At 63.0% G+C, this 19533-nt stretch overlaps 1 protein-coding gene across 2 annotated transcripts in view; it reads right to left on the reverse strand.

The window, feature by feature from the left end:
• ZC3H3 (zinc finger CCCH-type containing 3) overlaps positions 1-19533 on the reverse strand; it is a 62827-nt gene that overhangs the window by 9502 nt on the left and 33792 nt on the right. For both annotated transcript variants that reach the window (XM_055432185.2, XM_088844555.1), the window contains 5 exons: positions 6998-7182; positions 2822-2864; positions 2586-2747; positions 2428-2497; positions 619-750 (listed from right to left, as the gene is read on the reverse strand). In XM_055432185.2, the coding sequence (XP_055288160.2) occupies positions 619-750; positions 2428-2497; positions 2586-2747; positions 2822-2864; positions 6998-7182 (592 nt within the window). The remainder of the gene's footprint in view (positions 1-618; positions 751-2427; positions 2498-2585; positions 2748-2821; positions 2865-6997; positions 7183-19533) is intronic.

The following is a 19533-nucleotide window of genomic DNA, read 5'->3' on the forward strand; positions in this document are numbered from 1 at the left end:
AGCAGAACTTAAATATCGCCTTGATATTTTCATTTACATTGGAACCTTTTACAATAATCACCCACAGCCTCCGTGGGGGTCCTGCACCCCTGCCCCACCCAACCTGTTCTCTGCTCTGGAGCCACCAGCCTGGCCCCACCTCTGCAGGAGGGGCCTCTGCCAGGGGCCCCGAGGGCTGTGCACAGGCCAGCAGGGGAGCAGCTCTGCTCCCATCGTGCCCCCCACAGGTTGAAGCCCAGCTGGAACAGGGAGCTGGCCTGCAGAGACACGCGCTCCCCAGGCTCAGGGCCCAGCCTGCTCCCCCAGGGCAGCCCACAGGCCCTGAGGCAGGGTGGTCACTCACCAGCATCTGCAGACAAGGAGGTAGCAGGCCGTGCTGGGGCCCCTAGGCTGGTGAGGAGGCTCCCTCTCGGACACCGGGACCCGCTGCCCAGGGGCCCCACCCAGGCCCACAGGGTGGGTGGGGCCTTCCCCGGAGGAGCCGGGGTGAAGCGGGCTGTGCTTCTTAGCTGTCAGCTGGCGATGGGCAGGTGGGGAGGACAGGCCCGCGAGGCAGGGTGGGCCTGGCCCCCAGCCCAGCTCCTCACCCCCAGTGCCCCTCCACCCCATGCCCCTTACCTTGGCGCCCAGAGGGCAGTAGCCTTTCAGGAAGTCGGTGCAGACCTCCGCCTTGCGGGACACATACACGTGGCTGTAGGGGCAGCTGCTGTTGCTGCAGATGCCCTTCAGGAAGTAGGAGCAGACAGGCATCTGTGGAGCGGGAGGCAGTGAGGCCCAGGGCAGCTCCCCCAGCCGCCCTCCTCGCCCCAACTCATAGGCAGGGGCACCAGGACCCCAGGGGCCCACCCAGGGCTTCACCACTAGGCGTGAGCCACAGACTGGCCCACCCCAAAGTGAGACCCCCCAGCCTCCCCGGGGGCAAGGCTGCCCGGGCCTGTGGTCACGTGAGGACAGAGATGGGGACCCTGCCAGTGGGACAGCTCAGGCTCAGGTATGCTGTCCCAAGTCTGCCACCTGCCCCGAGCCTGCTCTGGGCTGCGGGGCAGGCGGGCCTAGAGGTGGCTGGCACCCAGAAGAGCAGGGCAGTGAGGAGGGAGGCAGCGTGTGGGCACTGCAGCGGGGTGATGGCCTACAGGTCCTGACATCTAGCAGGCTTTCCAGCTGCCTGACGCATGGGCACCCGGCAGCGTCCGTGAGCTGGAGACCTGACTTGGAGCAGCCTTTGCAGGGGCTCTGCTGGCACTGATTGTGGGTGGGCATCGTAGGGGCCTGGCAGAGGGCAGGCCGGCCCACGGGAGACCTGGTGGGGGACACAGGTGGGCAGCCCACACCCCCCTGCGGGGGGAAACAAGGCCTGAGGGTCAGTGGAGGCGGAGAGGGAAGGGTGTGTGTCTCTCTCGCCCACACCAACCTCTGCAGTTGGGGCCCTTGGGGTGAGCCCTGCCCCCTGCAGGCCAGCCTCCTGTGCCAGGAGCTCACACAGCTGTGGCCTGGCGGGTCTCACGCTGCCTGCCTCTTCTGGGCCCTCCTTGCGCTGTCAGACCTGCCTGCCCTGTCCACGTGGTGCCCATTGCACCCACCGGGCACTCTCCTGCCCCCAGAGGACAAGCAGGGGTTCACTTTTTGGGAGGAGGTGGGGGGTTGGGGGTGGGGGGTATGACTGTAGCGGAGGAGGGAGGAAGCAGAGGAACAAAGGGTGATTTCGAGAGGAGGCTTATTTTTAATTGTCTTTTAACTGCAGCGCAGAGGGGAGCGGCCGGCCTGGGGCTGCCGGAGCTGCGGCTGCAGACAATTCCCTTAATGTGCGTTTTGATACAGGGCCCAAATTAGCGCTAATAAAAAGGGATAATAAAGACAACTCTTGCACCAAACGGAACTCCTCCTAGCTGTCAGCGCCGCTATCAAGAGGAAACTGCATCCTCATTTCAATTAACCTTGTTTGCACCCAGCACGTCCACACAAATAACAATAACATTAATTCAGGGCGCTGGTGCGGGGCGTCCGCCTCAGACAGCTCAGAGCCTGTGCCGGCTCCAAAGCCGGAGCTAATGAACCCGAAACTCGACGTGAATTTCCAAATTGCTCACAACAGAGTTTCGAAGCTCTATTAGGGAGAAAAATGCTGATTCTTCCCAAGTTCCTCAAGGGGAAAAGCTGTAGCAGCAGCAGCGCCTCTTCGGGCCCGCCGCGACCCCCCCTCGGGGCCGGCAGGACACCCGCAGCCAGCACGGACCCCTGACCTCAGCTGCCCGCACTGGGGGGCTGGCCCAGCTGTGCGCCTCCCTCTCCCACCGCCGGCCCCCTACTGGCGCACCTGGCGGGGGCACTGGGCATGTGGGGGATGGGAGAGGGGCCCAGGTGGGCCTAGCAGGGTGGAGGGGCGGAGCCTTGGGGCCGCACCAGCCCTCAGGCGCGGTGGACCCTCACCTTCTCCTTGGAGACATGATGGGAGAAGGGGCAGGTCCCATCCGTCTTCTTGCAGGTGCCCCGGACGAACCTGCACACACAGGGCGGGTCTGAGGGCGGGAACCCAGGGCGACCCTGGCCCCATGCCACCCCGCGCCCGCCTGGGAGTGGGGGCGCACCTGGTGCACACGGCCACCTTCTCGGGGTCGTGGACATAGGGGCAGTGCTCTCCGCGGTTGCACCGGCCGAAGCGGTTGTAGTACATGCAGTACTCCTCCTTCCGCTGCCGCCGCCGCTGCCGCGCCTGCCGCACAATGGCCAGGCTGCGCTGCACGGCCCGGCTGGGGACAGGGAGAGAGCCGTGAGCCCCGGAAGGCAGGGAGGCCGGGGAGCCCCCCAACCCCGAGGTACATACCTGGCCAGGGAGCGGCTGCAGCTGCCGGCAGGGTCCAAGCGGCCTATGGGAGGAGGGGCCGGGTCACGCCAGGCCCACCACCTGCCCGGGGCTCTGCCCTCCCCCTGCTCACCGGCCAGGCCACCCCATCCAGGGCATGGGGGAAGCCAAGGGGAGCCGGCAGAGGCGACCCTGATGTCTGGCCAGTGGTCCTGCCTCAAAGCGCATGGTCACAGGAACAGGGGGTGGCAGGTCCTCCCTGCCACTTCCCTCTGTTTGGAGCAGAGCCCAGGGACATGGGACCTGAGTAGGGTCTGGAAATGCCACTCCTTGCAGCAGCTAAGAACGGCTTGTTTAAAGCACTGTAAAATAGAAGCTAAGAAGTGTATGGCCACAAATGCTGAAATCCTCCACAAAAGCTGAAACCCACCGGAAGATGGGTGTCCCCTGCCTGGAAACCAGACTCCAGGATGGTCTGAGGAGCAGGCTGCGGGCTGGCCTGCCTCACATGGCTCCGAGGCCCTGGCAGGCACCCAGGTCCTAAAACTGTGGAGGCACCCCGTAAGACACTCCTCAAAACCCCAAGTGCACAGACCAAGCAGGGCCTCTCTGAGGTCACTGACTGTGGCCCGAAGGGGAGTCGTTGACGGCATGGTCCGTGGTGACAGGAAGGCAGGTGGACACGCAGCCAGGCTCGCCTGCAGAGGGGGCGTCCAGCCTAACATGCAGCTCCCGCCTGCCATTTACATACCCGGGCAGTCCCTGGGACCGAGGCGGGCAGGCAGGGTGAGAGCCGCTCAGGACAGCCACAGTTCCTCAACACACACATGACCCTCCCCAGACCAGATCGGGTTTCCCACAGGCGGCTGCTGAAATGGAGTCACGGCAGGAGGCACAAGTGACGTCACTCAGAAATTCTAGGGACCTGAGGCGATGACAAAGCATTCCTGGTTTAAAAAGGGATGTCCCCAAGCTGCCTGGCCTGGAGGCGGCCCTGGGGCAGGCAACCCCCTCGCCACATGGAGGGCCCTCCCCCTGGCTTGCCACAGGGCGCCCAGTGCCACCCCAGGCACGCGCTGGCCGAGCCCTCTGGGCAGTGCCCACACTGCCCCGCTGGGATGCTCCTCCGAGCCCCAGTCTCCTCCAGTTAGAAGGCAGCTCCGGGGCTGTGCAGCAGAACCCCTGGGACAGAGGCTACTCCTACGGGGGTCTAGTCCCAGGGGGCTGAGTTACAGGGTTGAATGGGGGACATGACATGGAAAGGAGAGGGGGTACCCAGAGCTGGGGGGCTGGTGGGGCAGGGTCTTGGGGTGGCTCCAGGCCGTATGGACTCTGGTTTCCAGGCAGGGGACGCCCATCACCCGGTGGCAGCGGAGGTCAGTGCAGATGGCACGTGGTGGCCCCACCTGCTAGCCCGAGGGTGACAGTGCAATCTGATAGCGGTCAGTGAGCATGGCTTCCCGGCCGACACCCAGGCTGCCAGTGACGCTGGGGCAGCACCTGCCCCCCAAGGACGCCATCGTCAGAGTCCGCCGTCAGACCGGCCCCAGGCCTGGCCTCTGGGGGATGCTTACGCTTAGTCCTCTTTCCACAGTGGCTCTTAAACAAATGCCAATGTAGGCCTCAGTAGGAATTTTCACAGGAACAGGAGAAGGCACCTTTTCAAATGCTTTGCAGTGTTAAAAAATGCACATAAAGTAACTGGCTTGAGAGATGCTAAAAAGTTCAGCTGAAAACCCTGGCAACCTTGGAGCAGGAGGGCTGAGCCTTCTGGAGAACTCGCACTTCCTAGGGGTCTTCCTGAAATAGAGCAGCAAGGCCACCCCACCCCCGTCCCACCCAGGCAGGGGCTCACCCCTCCAGTTGAGGGCCCTGGGGTCCGAGAGCACAAAGGTACAAGCACCATCAGCTCCCACAGCCCCCGCCTGCCCACGATGCCCTGGAACATGCCACCCTGGGGAAGAGGCATCCAGGAGCGGCAGAGGCCATGGGGCAGGGCCTTGGATGTGCAGGGGTGGGCAGACTGACCGACCGGGGGGACCTCTCTCATATGCAGCTCTGCATGACTGTGCAGCACCCAGGGAGGGGGCAACAGGCCACAGGTCACAGGTGAGGTGCAGACCCCCCGCCTGCCCACGGCCCACGGCGGCAGGCTGGCGGCAGAGAGACTGGCCCCCACAGCCTACGCCTGGGGCCTGGGGCCCAGAACAAGCCCGGGAGCCAGCCCTGCAGTGCAGCCTGAGCAAAGGGGCTGCAGCAGGCAGACTCGGGGTCAGGCTCTTCCGGCTGACCCATCCGGGCCGAAGCCTGTGGGGAGGGGCCCGGGCTGGGTCCTGCGGGCAGGCAGACCTAGACCACAGGAAGCGCCTGGCCCCGGGCTTCTGGGGACACGGCCCTGCCCCTGGAGCTGCAGGCAGGGCGCGGCTCTTCCCCACAAGGCCTGGCTGGGATGGTGAGTACCAAGGCCTACAGCCGGAGCGGGGGGGGGGGGGGAGGGTGTGTGGGGGGGTGTGGGCTGGAGTCCCCGCGCCCCTCAAGGAGGGCTGCACTTTCTTGCTGAAGTTACAGTTCTGTTAACACCAGAGAAGAAAATTTATCTCTTTAATTATTACTCACCTAAGTGAGCTGCTAGTCTGTGGGCATTCCCACAGCTGGGAGCAATCCACTCTCCTTACAGCCAGGAGCTGGCCACCGGACAGGGGTCCAGGCGGCTGGTGCTGTGCTGGCCAGCCTTGTGTCCCCAGGACAGGCTGCCCTGTGGTCTGTGCCCCAAACCCCACCTCCCTGCCCCTGAGCGGAGGTAGGGGGCTGCCCCAGCTGACTGGTCAGCAGGGCGTGGGCAGCAGCGGCCTGCAGGAGCAGGTGGGCAGGGAGGTGGCCTCTGTCCTCACCACAGACCCAGCAGCTGGTGGGGTGGGGAAGAAGGGTGGGGAAGGCCAGGACCCCCCCCAACTCAGCAGGGGAGGCAGGTTCTGTGAAGCTCAGCACTCAGCGTGGCGACCCCCCAAAGAGAAATGTGGCCGCTCCTCCGGCTGCTGCCAGCCCAGGCTGAGGGGCCCCCAGGGGAGCGGAGACGTGCCCCCACCACCCAAAGGCGGCCCCCCACCTGCCCTGACCACACCTCAAGGTGGCAGTGGTCTCAGACTCAGGCCCCGCACCCGGCGAATGGCCCTGACAGGGCTGCTGGACTGTGAAGGGGCAAACCTGCGTCTTCCACTTGCAGGTGCCCTGGGGGGCGGAGCAGCCCAGGTCACGGGTGCCCTCCACAGCCCACCAGTCCATTCAGGATTGGCCTCGCATGCAGCCTGGGATTCCATCAAAGTCAGGACAGCCCCCAGCGCCCAGCCCGAGGGGGCAGAGAGCAGGGCCCACAGAGAGGCCTGGTTGCTCCACAGCCCTCGTGAGCTCATGCGGAAGGGCCCCGGGCACATCACCTGGCTGGGGCAGCCCTGTGTAGGCCCCAGGTTCGCGGAAGACGGCGGTGGGTGTCTGAGACCCCTGCCCTCTGAGACATCCAGAGCTGTATGTGGGGCCCACAGACCACATGTGCCCGGCAAAGGCGTCAGAGACGGGCCTGCACCTGCAGCTCCACCCAGCAGAGGGCGGGGGCAGGGTGCGCGGGGAAGCAGAGCCCTGGGCCCCCAGCCCCCTGTGCCTGTCCTAGGGGGCCCGGTGCACCCAGCCTGGCAGAGAGGAGGTTCTGGGGGGCCCTCCGCTGTCCCCTGTGCCAGCCGGCCCTGCACCTCACCTACCTCCTGAGCTGGGTTCTTCCCCTTCTGGGGGGGTCAGGCGAAGGACTGGGGGTAGCTGGGTCTGTACAGTCCCCACAGCCCCTGCAAATACCACCTCGGATTTTACAGAAAAGGAAAGGAGGAAAACTGGACTGAAACCAAAATACTTTTCTAGTTAATCTGTACGATAAGCGAATCCGAAGCATTTCCTTCTCCGCGGCCTGTCTCCCTGGGCCGCGGGGGTGCCTGCGCCTCTAGGCACAGTTGGGAGGCATCACCAATGCGATCAGGCCCCGTGGCCCCAGGTGCTCACGTGCTGGGCCGTGTTTACCACGCCTGGCTCAACTCCTCTGTCCCGGAGCAAAACATGGAAAATCAGAGGCGGCTCAGCCAAGCGCGAGGTGCCTGCAGCCGGCGTGCCCTGGGGGCCTCCCTGCTGCCGCTGCTAACCCCCCGGGGGCCTCACCTGTGCGCAGCAGGGGCCTGCTACCCCCATCCCCGCTGGGCCGGCTGTTGGTCTTGGAGAGCTTGTTGGCTGACACCTTGTAGAGGACGCCTCCGATGCAGCGGTAGCCTTTGCTCCGCCACCGAGGGGAGCTGGTCTGGGCTCTCCCACCCGCGGCAGGACGCAGGGTGTTCAGCGCCAGGGACCTGCAGAGACAGGAAGGCCCGTCAGCTCAGCCCTGGGCCAGTCAGAAGACCTCTGTCCCCCACTGTCTGCGGGCCCAGGAGGTGACACCCTCAACCCCACCTCTGAGGCTGGGGCGCCTTTGTGAGGGGAAAGCCCTCAGTGCCAGCACTAAGGCGGGCTGAGGGTCACCGGTGTCCGGGACACCTCCTGGACACCACTCCGCGGCGCACCCTGGCTCTGGGACGGCCGTGTGGTGCGGTCAGCAAGGGACTCTGCCCACCCTCTGCTCCTCTGTCCTCTGCACAAAGCGCCTGGCATCGCGACCGGGAAGGGACAGCCTCACGGACCCTCAACCCAGGGAAACTATCTGGAGGCAAGACTGGAGTCCCCTCAAGGTCAAGGGCTAGTAAAGGCCTGGGCTGTCTGTGGGATCAACTGAGTGCAGTCCCAGGCCAACCCAAGGGCAGACAGGTCTGAAGTCCCCCACCGACCCCCTGGCCACAGCAGGCAGGGGCCACACTCTCTGACTCAGGTCCCACAGAAGTGGGCCTGCAACTGCCCTGGTGGGCTGCTCCCTGAGCTGCCATGGGAGGGGCTCGGGACTCCAGAGCGACTTGGCCTTGACCTTCCATGTGTCTTAGCAGAAACCTGCTTATGCAAATTGAGCTCAGTTCTTTCTTAGCTCAGGGCATGTCTGGCAGAGCTGCAGGGGAGCGCCTGTCTGAAAGCGCTGCCTCTGCCGCAGCGGGGCGGGGCACAAGGAGGGCAACCTGTGGCAGGCAGGGCCACCAGCTGTGGCCTGGGCTGTCCGGGGGCCCTGGGCTCCCCAGCACCTCCTGCTGAGTTTCCCATGCCCTGAAGCCCCTTCCCTGGGAGCCTACGAACCCCAGCTCCACTGGGGTGGCAGAACACGCTCTTCTGGCAACCCTGGGGCCACATGGCGGGGAGGCCCTGACCTGGGTCTGGAGGGCAGAGCAGGCCCCACAGGTGGCCCACCGCTGGCCTGACTCCCCACCTGCAGGCTGCTCTTAGCAGCCGGACGAGCCGGGACCTGAAGCTGCAGCGTCAGGCGGGAAGCGCCAAGCAGGCCTCCAGAAAGCACTTAACCCAGTTTCCCTTAATTAAAACTCAAGTTCACAAACACCAATCTTGTAGGGAGCGACCCCCACCAAGGGTCCTTGGCAGCCCTGCCCACCCTGGCTGCGCCAGAGGGGCTCTTGCTGCCCGCTCCCTGGCCCGGCTGAGCGCTGGGGAGGCAATCAGACCCCAGGCCCTCCCTCCCCAGACCCCAGGACCCAGGTCTTGCGCCTCAGGCTCGGGGCATCTGCATGCCCAGCGGGCACCTGCCGTGGCTCCTGGGCTCCTCCCAGGCGGGGCGGGGCTGAGGAGGGGCAGGACTGGGGGGTCCTGCCCTCACTGAAGAAGCCTGTCGGCCTTGGGAGCTCTGGAGCCCCTGCAGGCGTCCTGGACACCGCCCAAAGGCACAGCCTGGCCTCAGCCCCGACCCCCACGGTGAGTGGAGCCCAGCCAGTGGTCACCACAGCCCCAAGCTTGAGGCCAAAAGGTACCCACAGCCCCAGCCCTGCACTGCCCAGAGATCTCAGGGGCCTCCTGCCCACAAGGCAGCGGCCCTTCCGTCAATGTACGCTGGGCAGGGGGCAGCATGGGGGGGTCACCATCAGGGCACTATCCCCAGCGCCCCTCTACAGGCTGTGCTCCCAGATGCCAGGACGCACTTGCTGAAACACGGCCCTCTCAGCCATCCTCGCCTCGGTGGGGCACCCCCTCTACCGCCTTCCCTCCGTCCATGGTGCTGGCCCCCATGAAACGTGAGACACAAGCTGCACAATGCTCCTGAGACAGTGCGGGGAGGAAGCAGGGCCACAGATGCCCTGAGACAGCCCTCCAGGGGGTAAGGAAGCGCCTTACTTGGGTACGCGCTCCAGGCTAAGGCTGGACAGGACAGGGTGCCTCTGCCACCCGCAGAGGCAGCCACGCAGGCGAAGCTATGGATCCCAGCAGCACGTGGCGACCCAGCCCTGGCAGGCCCAGCGGGTGGAGGCTGGAGGGCCTGAGAATGACTATTCTTAGGGATGAGCATGACCAACCAACTCGGCCCCTTTTTCTAGAGAGAAGACCATGCTCCTGGGCTCCACCGCGGGCCTCGGGGCTGGGCAGGGGCGCAGCAGGCCTCTGCTCGACCCATGTGCCCAGGAGCAGGGCTGCGGCAGGGCAGGAGCCTGGGAGCCAGGCTGGGAGGAGCCACGTCCCCAGATGGCGCCCTGGGGCCACTGGGGGGGCTGGGTGTCCCCAAGAACTCGGGGACAGCCCTGTGCCCACGGGCCCCAGCCCAGCCGGCAGCCCCCTCTGCCTGCCTCACCCACTGGGCCCACTGACTCTGGGCTTGCAGCCAGCAGACGCCAGGGCAGGCGGGGTCTGGAACACTGGGCTGGGGGTGCTTGCCCCAAACGCCTCGTAGCCTTTCACTGCTGTGGGTGTCACGGCACTCCAGTAAATTGTTACCCTAATGGAGACGACAGCCTTTGGAAACGAGCTGTATTGAGAAGAAGGGATAAAATTAATGAGATAATAGCAGGGCCAAGGACCCGGGGAGCGCTCCTGCCCTCGCGGCAAGGGCCTGTAATTCCTTTTCTACAACAGGAGCCTCAGACCTAAAGCCTTCTCCCATCCGTCCGGCAGGCCCACGCCGCCAGGAAATTTCATTAACGCTGGAAAATAGGAAAGGTATTAAGCGTGGATAATGAAGGCCAGGGAGGGAACCGTGCCTTAAGATAGTCCTCTTTCTCGCCTTTGTAATGGGAGGCATGAACTTTCCCTTCAAATCCATTTCTAATCCATTTGAAATACTACAGCAAATTATCTTTCCTTCAGCCCGAAAGCGGCCAGCCAATTTACTCCGAATAGAAGTGACAATGCCCCAGGATTTATCACCATAACCTTGACTACACTGGGGTGAGGGCTGGGCTTCTCCTGGGCCTCCCCCCATGGGGGGCCACGAAGGACGGGGCAGGGGAGAGATAACATTTTAAATGAAAAAAGCTGGTAATGGGGAGAAAGAAACACACACCGCAAAAGTAGGTTTAAAAAGAAAAGCGACCCACATGTCCACTGCCCAGGAGCAGCTGAAACGCTCCAGGCCCGAGGCCGTCCAGGAGCTCCGAGGGGCTCTGCCCTCCAAGGTCCCCTCAGGTGCTGTGCCCAGGAAGCAAGAGGACGGTCCCAGGGAAGCAGGACCCTGAGAACTAGGGCATCAGTCTGGGCAGGACAGGAAGGCTCTCCCAAGAGCCAGGACGACTGTGGCACATCCTCTGCTGGGTCTGCAGTCCCTGCCCCCCCAGCAGTGCTAAGCCCACCCTGCAGGGCACCCCCACCCCTCAAGCAGCGCCAAGCCCACCCTGCAGGGGGCTGCCCCCAGCAGCACCGAGCCCACCCTGCCAGAGTCCCCCTGCGCGCCCTGCATGCTCCCTGGCCACTGCTCAAGCAGGCTGGTGCAGGCCCAATACTGTGTGCAGGGCGCCTGCCACGGTCTGCTTCTCGAGCTGCACGGCTGAGATGGGCCCACCCAGGCATCCTCGCCAGCAGCCTGGCAGCCTGGGGCACAGGTGTGCACCCGAAGAACTGCAGATGGGCTCCCACACACGCATGCACACTGAGCACACGTAGCTCACCCTCCCACTGACAGGACCTGATGCACAGTGAGTGCACCCCAGGCCCCAGGCCGGGGACAGGCAGCCTGTGGGGTTGTATCGCCTGAAGGCCGCAAAGTGGCTCCCCCTGAGCGTGCAGGGAGGCGAGGGGCAGAAAGCCGGCCTGGCCCTGGAGACTCCAGAAACGGCCCCAGCCTCCAGGATGCCCGGGGCAGGACAAGCTCCACCCTGAAGCTGTGCCCACCTCTGGCCTTAACACAGACACTGCCCAAGCTGCCGCTGCCGGGCCAGAACTGCAGGAGCACAAGGGAGCTGAAGGGGCCCAGCCCCAGAAAACCCCGTGCTGAGGGCGCCACAGCCTCTCAGCGCCCAGGCCTAAGGCGGCCTGGCAAGGGCGGTCCTGTGTACCCAGAGAGGGTGGGGAGCCTGTGGGGACGGGGACAGGGCCAGGCCAAGGGGCCCACACCTGGACAAGGAGCTGCTGGTGGAACTAAGGGCTGCTTTCCCACAGGAAGGCCTCTCAGCACAGAGGCATCTTGCTGGCACGTTCTTCCCAGTCCCCACAGTCTGCATCCCCTGCCTCCTCCTGGAGACCCTCATCTCTCTGGGGACCACAGGCCCAGACCCCAGTCACCGAGGACCCTGCCTCCCTGAGCCAGCCTCCTCTCTCGCCCCAGAGGCAGTCTGGGGCCCTGCCTTCACTGACGCTCCCCGGCAGGCTCCCCGCCACACCCTGTCCCATCAGTTCATCTGAAAACATGTCTGACCCAGTCCCCATCACTCCACGCCCCCCCCACCCCCCCAGCAGTGCTCCCTGCTCTGCTGCAGGGCCCTCACCACTGCTCCCACCGCCTGCTATCCATCCTTGCGCAGGGCCTTTGCATGTGCTGGGCCTCTGCCATCACCTGAGTGCTGCCCTGAGCCCAAGTTCAGACGTCGGGGCCTTGGGAAGCCTCCCCTGACCCTATACAGGGCCCAGTCACACCTGGGAGCAAGCACCTGGGACAGGGGCCATGCCGGCGAGTGGGGGCTCCAGGGACTCATGAGGGATGAGCGCACACCAGGAGGGAGGCTTGGGGACCACCCGAGTCTCCCACTCTGGGGTCTGCCAGGGGACCAGTAAGAGAAACGAGGTGAGGCCTCGGTGGGCGGGAGCTGGGACATGTGGGCACCCACACCAGGACAGGCCGTTGGCTCAGCGTGGCAGGCCAGGAGGTGGGCAGCCTGCCGGGAGCAGAGAAAACAAGCGGGGAAGCAGTTTTCAGGACGTGGAGTGGGTTCCGCGCAGCTTGAGCAAGCGAGGAGTGCGCCGTCAGCAGAAGGGTGCCGGGCAGCCGCGCAGCGAATCCCAAGTAGGTCAGGCTCGGCGCCGCCACCGTGACGGCTGCAAACTGCTTAAGCGGGCTTTCCACGGAAACGCTGACGCCCGGCGCCCCACAGGCAGCTGGTCCCACAGGTGCTGACGACGGAACACACTGGGGACAAGGGCCCAGGCGGGGTGGCGGGGCAGGAGGGCCAGGAACTCAGCGGATGGACGGATGGACGGACAGACAGCACGAGTCTAGGGGTGACTAGGGCCAGCTGGCCTCCTAGGACCCTCCTCCCGAGCATGCCCACCTGCCTGCTGAGCTCTGGCCACCTTGCCGCAGGGCCGAGGTGATGGCTGGGCTTCCCAGAATGCATCTGCTCACAGTGGCTGGGGGCTGCGGCCTGGGTGGGAGCTGAGGCCTGAGGACCATGGTGGGTCACAGCAAGAACAGGACGGCCCCCGAGAGGGCTGGCGGGCCAGGGCACAGGCTGAGCACTTGGGGGGGGGAAGTGGGGGTGAGGGTGCGGGACCCACCTGAGGGCCCTGCTCCTTCCCCAGGAGATGCTGCCCCGTCTCTCCCCAGCCAGGAGCAGAAATGACTCGGGGGCACCCTGGCCAGCAGCACTGGCAGGTGGGGGCACCAGCTGCCCCCCCAGTGTGAGCGCGGCGGCTGCTCTAAGGAGCCGGGTCTCTTTTATGTCTTCGCATCTATTCAATCGGTATTTCGATCAATGGATGCATTACAAGCTTTCCCTTTAAGAGCCTAATAAACAAGATAGAAAGTAAAATTCTCCATAAAATGACACTTTCAAAAATCCATTTTAGCTGAAGCTATCGGTGTTCTGTGTGTTAGCTGCAAAAAGCAGGTATCACTGGGCCTCAGTGGCCCCCCTCCGAGTGCAGAGCTCAGCGTGCCGGGCACAGGCCAGGGGCCCAGGGTCGGCCGGCTCAGCCGCCCCGATCCCTGCTCCCCGGGGTCGTCCTGCAGGCCGGGCTGTGGCTCAGGCCCGGGCTGACACTGAGGAGGGCGGGGAGGGCCTGGCCCCGCTGCAGCCGCCCCCCCCGTGCCCCTTGCTCTGGGTGTCCTCCTCCCCTCTCTCTGGCCCACCAACACCCCAGCCCCAGCCCGCTGTGCACGGGAAGTCCCGTCCGCCCATCCCTGTCCTCTCCCTACGCGGGCAAGAGGGGAAGAAAGGAAGCTGGGGTAGCAGAGCCCACACCCCGAGTCCTCTGGGAGGAACTCAGCACGTCGAGGTCCCACCTGGCTCACTGGCTCCCGGAGCACGCCCCAGGGGCGCCTTCCTCCGTTCTGGGCCTGCCCGCCAGCCCTGCCGCCCACACAGCCCCCTCGCCACCCTGGTGCCTGTGGCTCACACCCCAGCAGCAGGGGCGTGGGGGCCAGCCCAGAGTGCACCCCACCCCCACACCCCCAAGAGCCCGGCGGCTGCCACTGGCCGCTGTCCTCTCCACAGGACAGGTCTCGCCAAGGCCCCGATCAAAATCCTGGCTGCCTGGCCTCTGGCAGCACAGGGCTGCATACCTTTGCAAGGCCTCCCATCACATCCTGCCTGGTGATCTCACTTGGGGTCTCTGCCCTCACCCTCCTTGGGAGCACTGCTGGTCGGCAATCGGCTCTCTGCACGCTAGAGCCGGCCCTTCCCAGGACACCGTTCACAGCCCGTCCCTTGCTGAGCCCCGCGCAGGGCCTACTGCTCAGAGTGGGAGGGCGCTGGCCACCTGGACCCCACACTGTCTCTCCAGCTCCCCCTGCCACCACACAGGCCCATCACTGGCCCCAGGACCTAGGGCCACTGTCCACCTTGCTTGAGCCTCCCTGTTCCTGCAGCTGCAGCCCCTCTTCACCTCTGGATCTCACACCAGTTGCCCGTGCCCTTCTACGGAGCCCTAGGACACTCACATTCGCATGTATGTCATGAAGGGGCCCCGGTACCTGGACATAGCTGAGCTGAGAGACACTGGAGGACGACCCAAGCCAGGGACGCATGACATAGTGGAAACATTACAAGACCCCCAGATACCACAAGCCTCGGCCATCAGGGACCGTCGTGTCACGGCTACCTAAAGATACTCAGGAAGAGGGGAGATGGGGGAGGCAGGCGACTCACCCCACAGGCCCCAGCAGGAGGGCTCCTCTCAGAATTGCGTGAGCACAGCACAGCTCCTGGGAGAAGCCGTGGTGGCCGCACAGACCCCAGGGACAGGCCCCTGAGCTCTGCGGGTAAAAGCTCCTGCGGGTCAGAGTGTGAGCAGGGAGCCAACTACAAGTGAAGCACGCCCATCGAAGCCACCAGGCCACCAGTGGGACCAGCTGGACCACCAGCAAAAGCCAAAAAAGCAACGCAGGTGATGCTGTGGCAGGTGGCCACTGGGGAAGGCCGAGACTGAGCCGGTGTTCCTATGGCTCACCTAAGGAATACGGACGCCAGACAGGCAGGGGGTGGTAAGGACGCACAGCCCAGCAAGAGCACAGTCTCTGGCTCTGCACTTCCAGGGGCTGGGGGGGAGGCGGGGGGGGGGGTTCGGCTCAGTAAGTGTTTTGCTGTCAGGAGACCAAGGAACCTTGATCCCCCACCTCAGACCACAAGTAAAAGTTAACTCATAAGTGATCGCAGACTTAATATAAACATTGAAATAGCCAAGCTTCTAGAAAAAATTGTGACCTTGGCAAATATTTCTCAAACAGGACACTCATAAAAAAACAGCACTGAAGGCAAGCCCCACACTGTAAGATCTCTGACACAGGAATGTAGCCATAATATATAAAGAATACTAGCAAATCAATAAAAAGACCAACTAATACAAACGTGGGTGAAAGACTGCACAGGGCACTGCACGCTACCTCACGTGTACAGCCTAGGGTGGCCTGGGGTAGCTGTCCTCCCCATCTGCCCGCTGCCCAGCATCCATCTGCCCACTGATGCTGCAGGTCCATGGGGCGGGGGTGGGGGTGGGGCGCTCCTCGTCACTCAGCAACAGGCCCCACAGAACAGAGCAGCAGAGACAGGTCACCCCAGACATCCACCGAGAGCACAATGAGAGCCACAGGGGCACACCTGGTGAGGAATAGGACAAGCAGGCTCAAGCTGCTGCAAAGCACCCAGGTTCCCCAGTCCTGGAGGCCGGCAGCCCGGATCAGGGTGCCAGCCGGGTTAGTTGCCAGCACGGCCTCTCTTCCTGACCTGCAGAGGGCCTCCAAGCGCTCACAGGGCCTCTCCCCAGGGTGACTGGAGAGCAAGCCCTGTCATCTCTTCCTCCTCATATAAAGACACCAATTCTATCAGATCAGGGCCCCACCCTAATGACCTCATTTAGCCTTAATCACCTCTCATCTCCAAAAAGCCACACTGAGATTCAGGCTTCAGTCTATGGGTCTGTTTGGATAACAAATTGTAAGCAAAAGGAGTTACAGAAAACAGCACCTATTGTACTACTTCTATGAAGTTCAAGAGTTCTGAGACAGAGCTTTTCCAGACATAGGAGAGGGACCACAGGGTAGGTGGGGACGTATGGGGGGAGCACCCTGCAGGGGGTAGGTAATGTCTGGGGGTAGGTAATGGGCACATCCTGTGGTAGGTACACAAGATAAAAATCCACAGAACTGACCACTGAAAATACAAACAAACCACATGTTTTGCCTACAGAAACTGAAGGTCTGTTCTTCTGAAGTTCTTCTCCTGGCCAAGTTCAGGAACAGTATTTTACACAATAAAGGTGACGCTTTTAAATAATGGGAAAAAGTCTGAATGTTTAATAAATGTTCCGAAGACAACCAGATAAGCGTTAAACAAAATTAAATTTGACCTTTAATCTCACACCAAGTCTCCTAATAAATTCCAGGTAGATTACAGTTTCAAATGTAAAACTAGAACGTGCAGCACTAGAAGAGAATCCTGAGCTCATGTGGCCACAGGACAGGGAGAGTGGCTCCGAGCAAACCGGCGTGTTACACTGAGGCTTAAGAGACCGACAGACCTAAGAACACAGAAAACGCAAAGGTTCCGTTCAAAATCCTCACAGACAAGACGAAAGGCAAAACAGAAATTGAAGAAAAATGTGTGAATTGCCCAAAAATGGCCCCCCCAATATTTAGATTCTTGAGGCAAATGAACAGTGCACAAAACAAATGCTGAACTTAACAAAGAGCATGAATGCAACTGGCGTCAGAGGAGTCCCCTGGTGGTCTGGCTCTCTCACCACCATGGCGGGTGCTCAATCCCTGCTGGGGGAGCTGCGATCCCACAGGCCATGTGGCGTGTCAGCAACGAAAACCACCAAAGTCTGAACCAACACCGGATCAGGGGATAGGCAAAAAGTTTCTGGCAGGGACAGCTAACACCTGGAAGGACAGAAGACGCACACCAGCGCTGTAGAAGGTGCGCACCTGACTCTCCTTACAGCCCAGGGGCTGAGGCCCGAGCTGGATGGACCAACCTCAGCGTGGCGAACACAAGGCCGCCACCGAGCAGAGCAGCCCCTTGCTGTAGCACAAGTGCAAACTAGGGCAGCCGCCGGGGAGACCAGCCTCGCAGCTACCGTCCAGCATCCACCGCCCGCGGAGGCCTCCAGAAGGCTTCCCGGGGAGGCAGAACCCTGGGCGAAGACTTCTGCGGGAGCAGGAGGTGGCGACAGTGCAGTCTGCACAGGGTCTCACACAGCAGAGTCCTGCAAAGCACCTGGGCACCTACAGGCGGACGACCGTCCAGGTGCAAAGCACTCGGCCCCCACGACCCCCACAAGGGCAAGGGGCGGTCGGGGGAGCCCTGGAGGGTAGCGGGGCGAACCCCCCCTTCCAGGACCCGAGCCCTGCAGAGTGGGGCGCTGCGGCCGGAAGGCCGCGCCCGAAAGCAAACCCCGCCCCGGGCACGCCCATCGGGCCCCCACCGGGCAGGCGGGTGGGGGCCGGGCGCAGCACCCCTTCCCGCCCCGCCCCCAGAGGAGCCCCGCCGAGGGACAGAGCCCGGGCCATAATTTATGCTCCCCCTCCTATGCTTTATGGCTTTCTTAATTCGGCTCCTGCTACTATTAATGTAGTTAATGCTGAGATTATATCTATTTTCTGGCGTCAGGCGGTGATTTATTCAAGCCATTTTTCCGGTGGAGGCTCCCACGCTGTTAAATCAAGCGCCTTGCCAATTAAGTGCTGACTTGGGAAGTGGACGCAATCTTAACAGACATCTAACCACAAATTAAACCGGGGCTCCTTACTCTGGGGAGTGGGTGGGGCAGCCACAGAAACCTTGCTGACTTCGAGGAAAGTCAGAGAAAAATAAACCGGGCTCGATCGCTGGCTGCCCTGACTCCAGGAGATGGCAGGCTGCCGGTCAGGCTCAAAGCAGCCAGGGTCAGGGTCCCACCCGGCTGGGAGCGCGGGTGGCCGGGGGAGGGCAGCAGTCTCTGGACCTGCCCCAACACACAGAGACTCTGCACCTGCAGCCCCTCCCACCTGGAGCAAACGCTGATGGGCGTCTGGCTCAGCAGATGCTGGGTGGAGCCCTAAATGGCAAGGGGTGGCTGAGGGGTTACTGAAGGCTCCCTCTGAGGACCCGCAGGGCACACGGTGGTGGGGGTTGGGGCAAGCACAGGAGAGGAGAGGGAAGTTATCTAGAGCTCTGGCAGGGGAGCACATGCCCAGTCCACCTGAGGGTGTCCGTGCCCACTGGGAGCTGCCTGCCCAGAGCTCCTGAGAGCCACACGTGGGGCCCTGTGGACAGGCGGCAGCCAGGCAGACTGAGGTCCAGCAGAGCCTTTAGGGCATGGTCCACAGCACAGTGAGCCTCCACACCCCACAGCCAAAGCAGGGAGCCTGTTTTCCTGTCCAGGGAAACCCCGAGAACAGCACCTTCCGTCACCCATCTCCAGAGGCCCTGGCCTGGCCCTGAGAAGGGGAACTGTGTTTTGGGGTGCGACCAGGCTGGAGGTTGATATATGCAGAGTTAAATGTGGTATTGATTATCTGAACGGTGCTTTACTACCTCGTCTAAACCCAAGATAAAAGTGGTGTTTAAAACGATGTTGGATTGTGTAAGGCGCCCAGGAACTGCTGGGTGACAAGGACATTTTATTTCTTCCTGTCAGGAACAGTATTTTCAGCTTCCCTGCTCCTCCTCTCCAGGGACCCCCTGGGGCACCGACACAACCGCATGAGTGCCTGGTGCAAGGTGTGGCTGGGGCCCAGGCATGACTGAGGGAAGCCCCATGGGGCTCCACGGGGAGGGGCCTTGAGGGACTCTCCCAGCGTCCTTCCGACAGTCCTGCCGCCTGCAGAGCAAAGCTTCCCTCGGGCGAATGGAGGGGTTCCCTCTAGGTTTACTCTGAAGCACTCTGGCCTATCCACCCATGTCTCCATGAGGCGTTTTGCCAAACACATGGGGTGGCCACGCAGTGGCCAGTCACATGGGGCCCTGCAGGGCGTTCAGGACCGAGACGCTGCAGATGGTGGGTCCGCGCAGGGGGGCCACGACCGAGATGTGGTGCACTGCGGATGGCCTGGGTCCACATGGGGGGGCCAGGCGGGGGTCCATGCGGCAAGGGTGAGGGTGGCCTGGGGCAGCGCTGCCCCACCAGGCCACGCAAGGGAGGCTTGAGGCTCACCACCAGAGGGGCCAGAGACGTGGGTGGCCTTCTCACCTCCCTGCTCCGGGCACCCGCACGTAGCCGAGGCGCCAGGGGCAGGACAGAGGGAGGGGTACACATGTCCGTGTGTGTAGAAAAGGGACAGAAAGCAAGAAAGCCACCGACGTGAGGAGGCAGCGACAGAAAAGCAGGACAGAGAGACTGAAGAAAGAAGGCCAAAGGCTAGAGGGCCTGCGAGTCACACAGACGAGAGACCAGCAGGGCAGGCGGGCAACCGGGGGGCTACAGATTGACATAGACCGTCCCAGAGGGGCCCGTGGCAGAGTCTGGGTCGGGGGCAGAACGCGGGCCACCCCAGGGGCCGCCGTGCCTGACCAGCCCCGGCCCCAGCCCTCCACGGTAGCTCCTGCTAACTGGCATGGCCTCAGGGACACCAGCCCAGGGAGACACCCTGGCCCACGGGCTCTGGGCCAGCTCACCATGGGCCTGGAGAGGGAAGGGCCCGGAGAGGTAAGGGCCCAGTGCCATGTGCCGGCAGCTCTAGTCTGAGATGCAGAAAAGGGGAGTCCATTGTGTGCCACTTCCCACACCGTCCACAAACGGAATCCACGTGCCACCTGTCATGTGGTCTAGCCACAAACACTGGTGACAATGCCCGTGACCCGGGCCCACACCAGCAGCCCCACAGCCTAGGAGGAAGCGGGGCATGGAGCTGCCTTGGGGGCCACCATCAGCGCTGTGTGGATGCCGAGGAGGGTGGACCAGAGGCTCGGACTGAGCCCCACACAGGCGCCTCCACA

The sequence above is a fragment of the Moschus berezovskii genome, chromosome 16 (genome assembly GCF_049115385.1).
Source record: "Moschus berezovskii isolate FMDL1 chromosome 16, NW_MosBer_1.0, whole genome shotgun sequence".
Taxonomy (NCBI): domain Eukaryota; kingdom Metazoa; phylum Chordata; class Mammalia; order Artiodactyla; family Moschidae; genus Moschus; species Moschus berezovskii.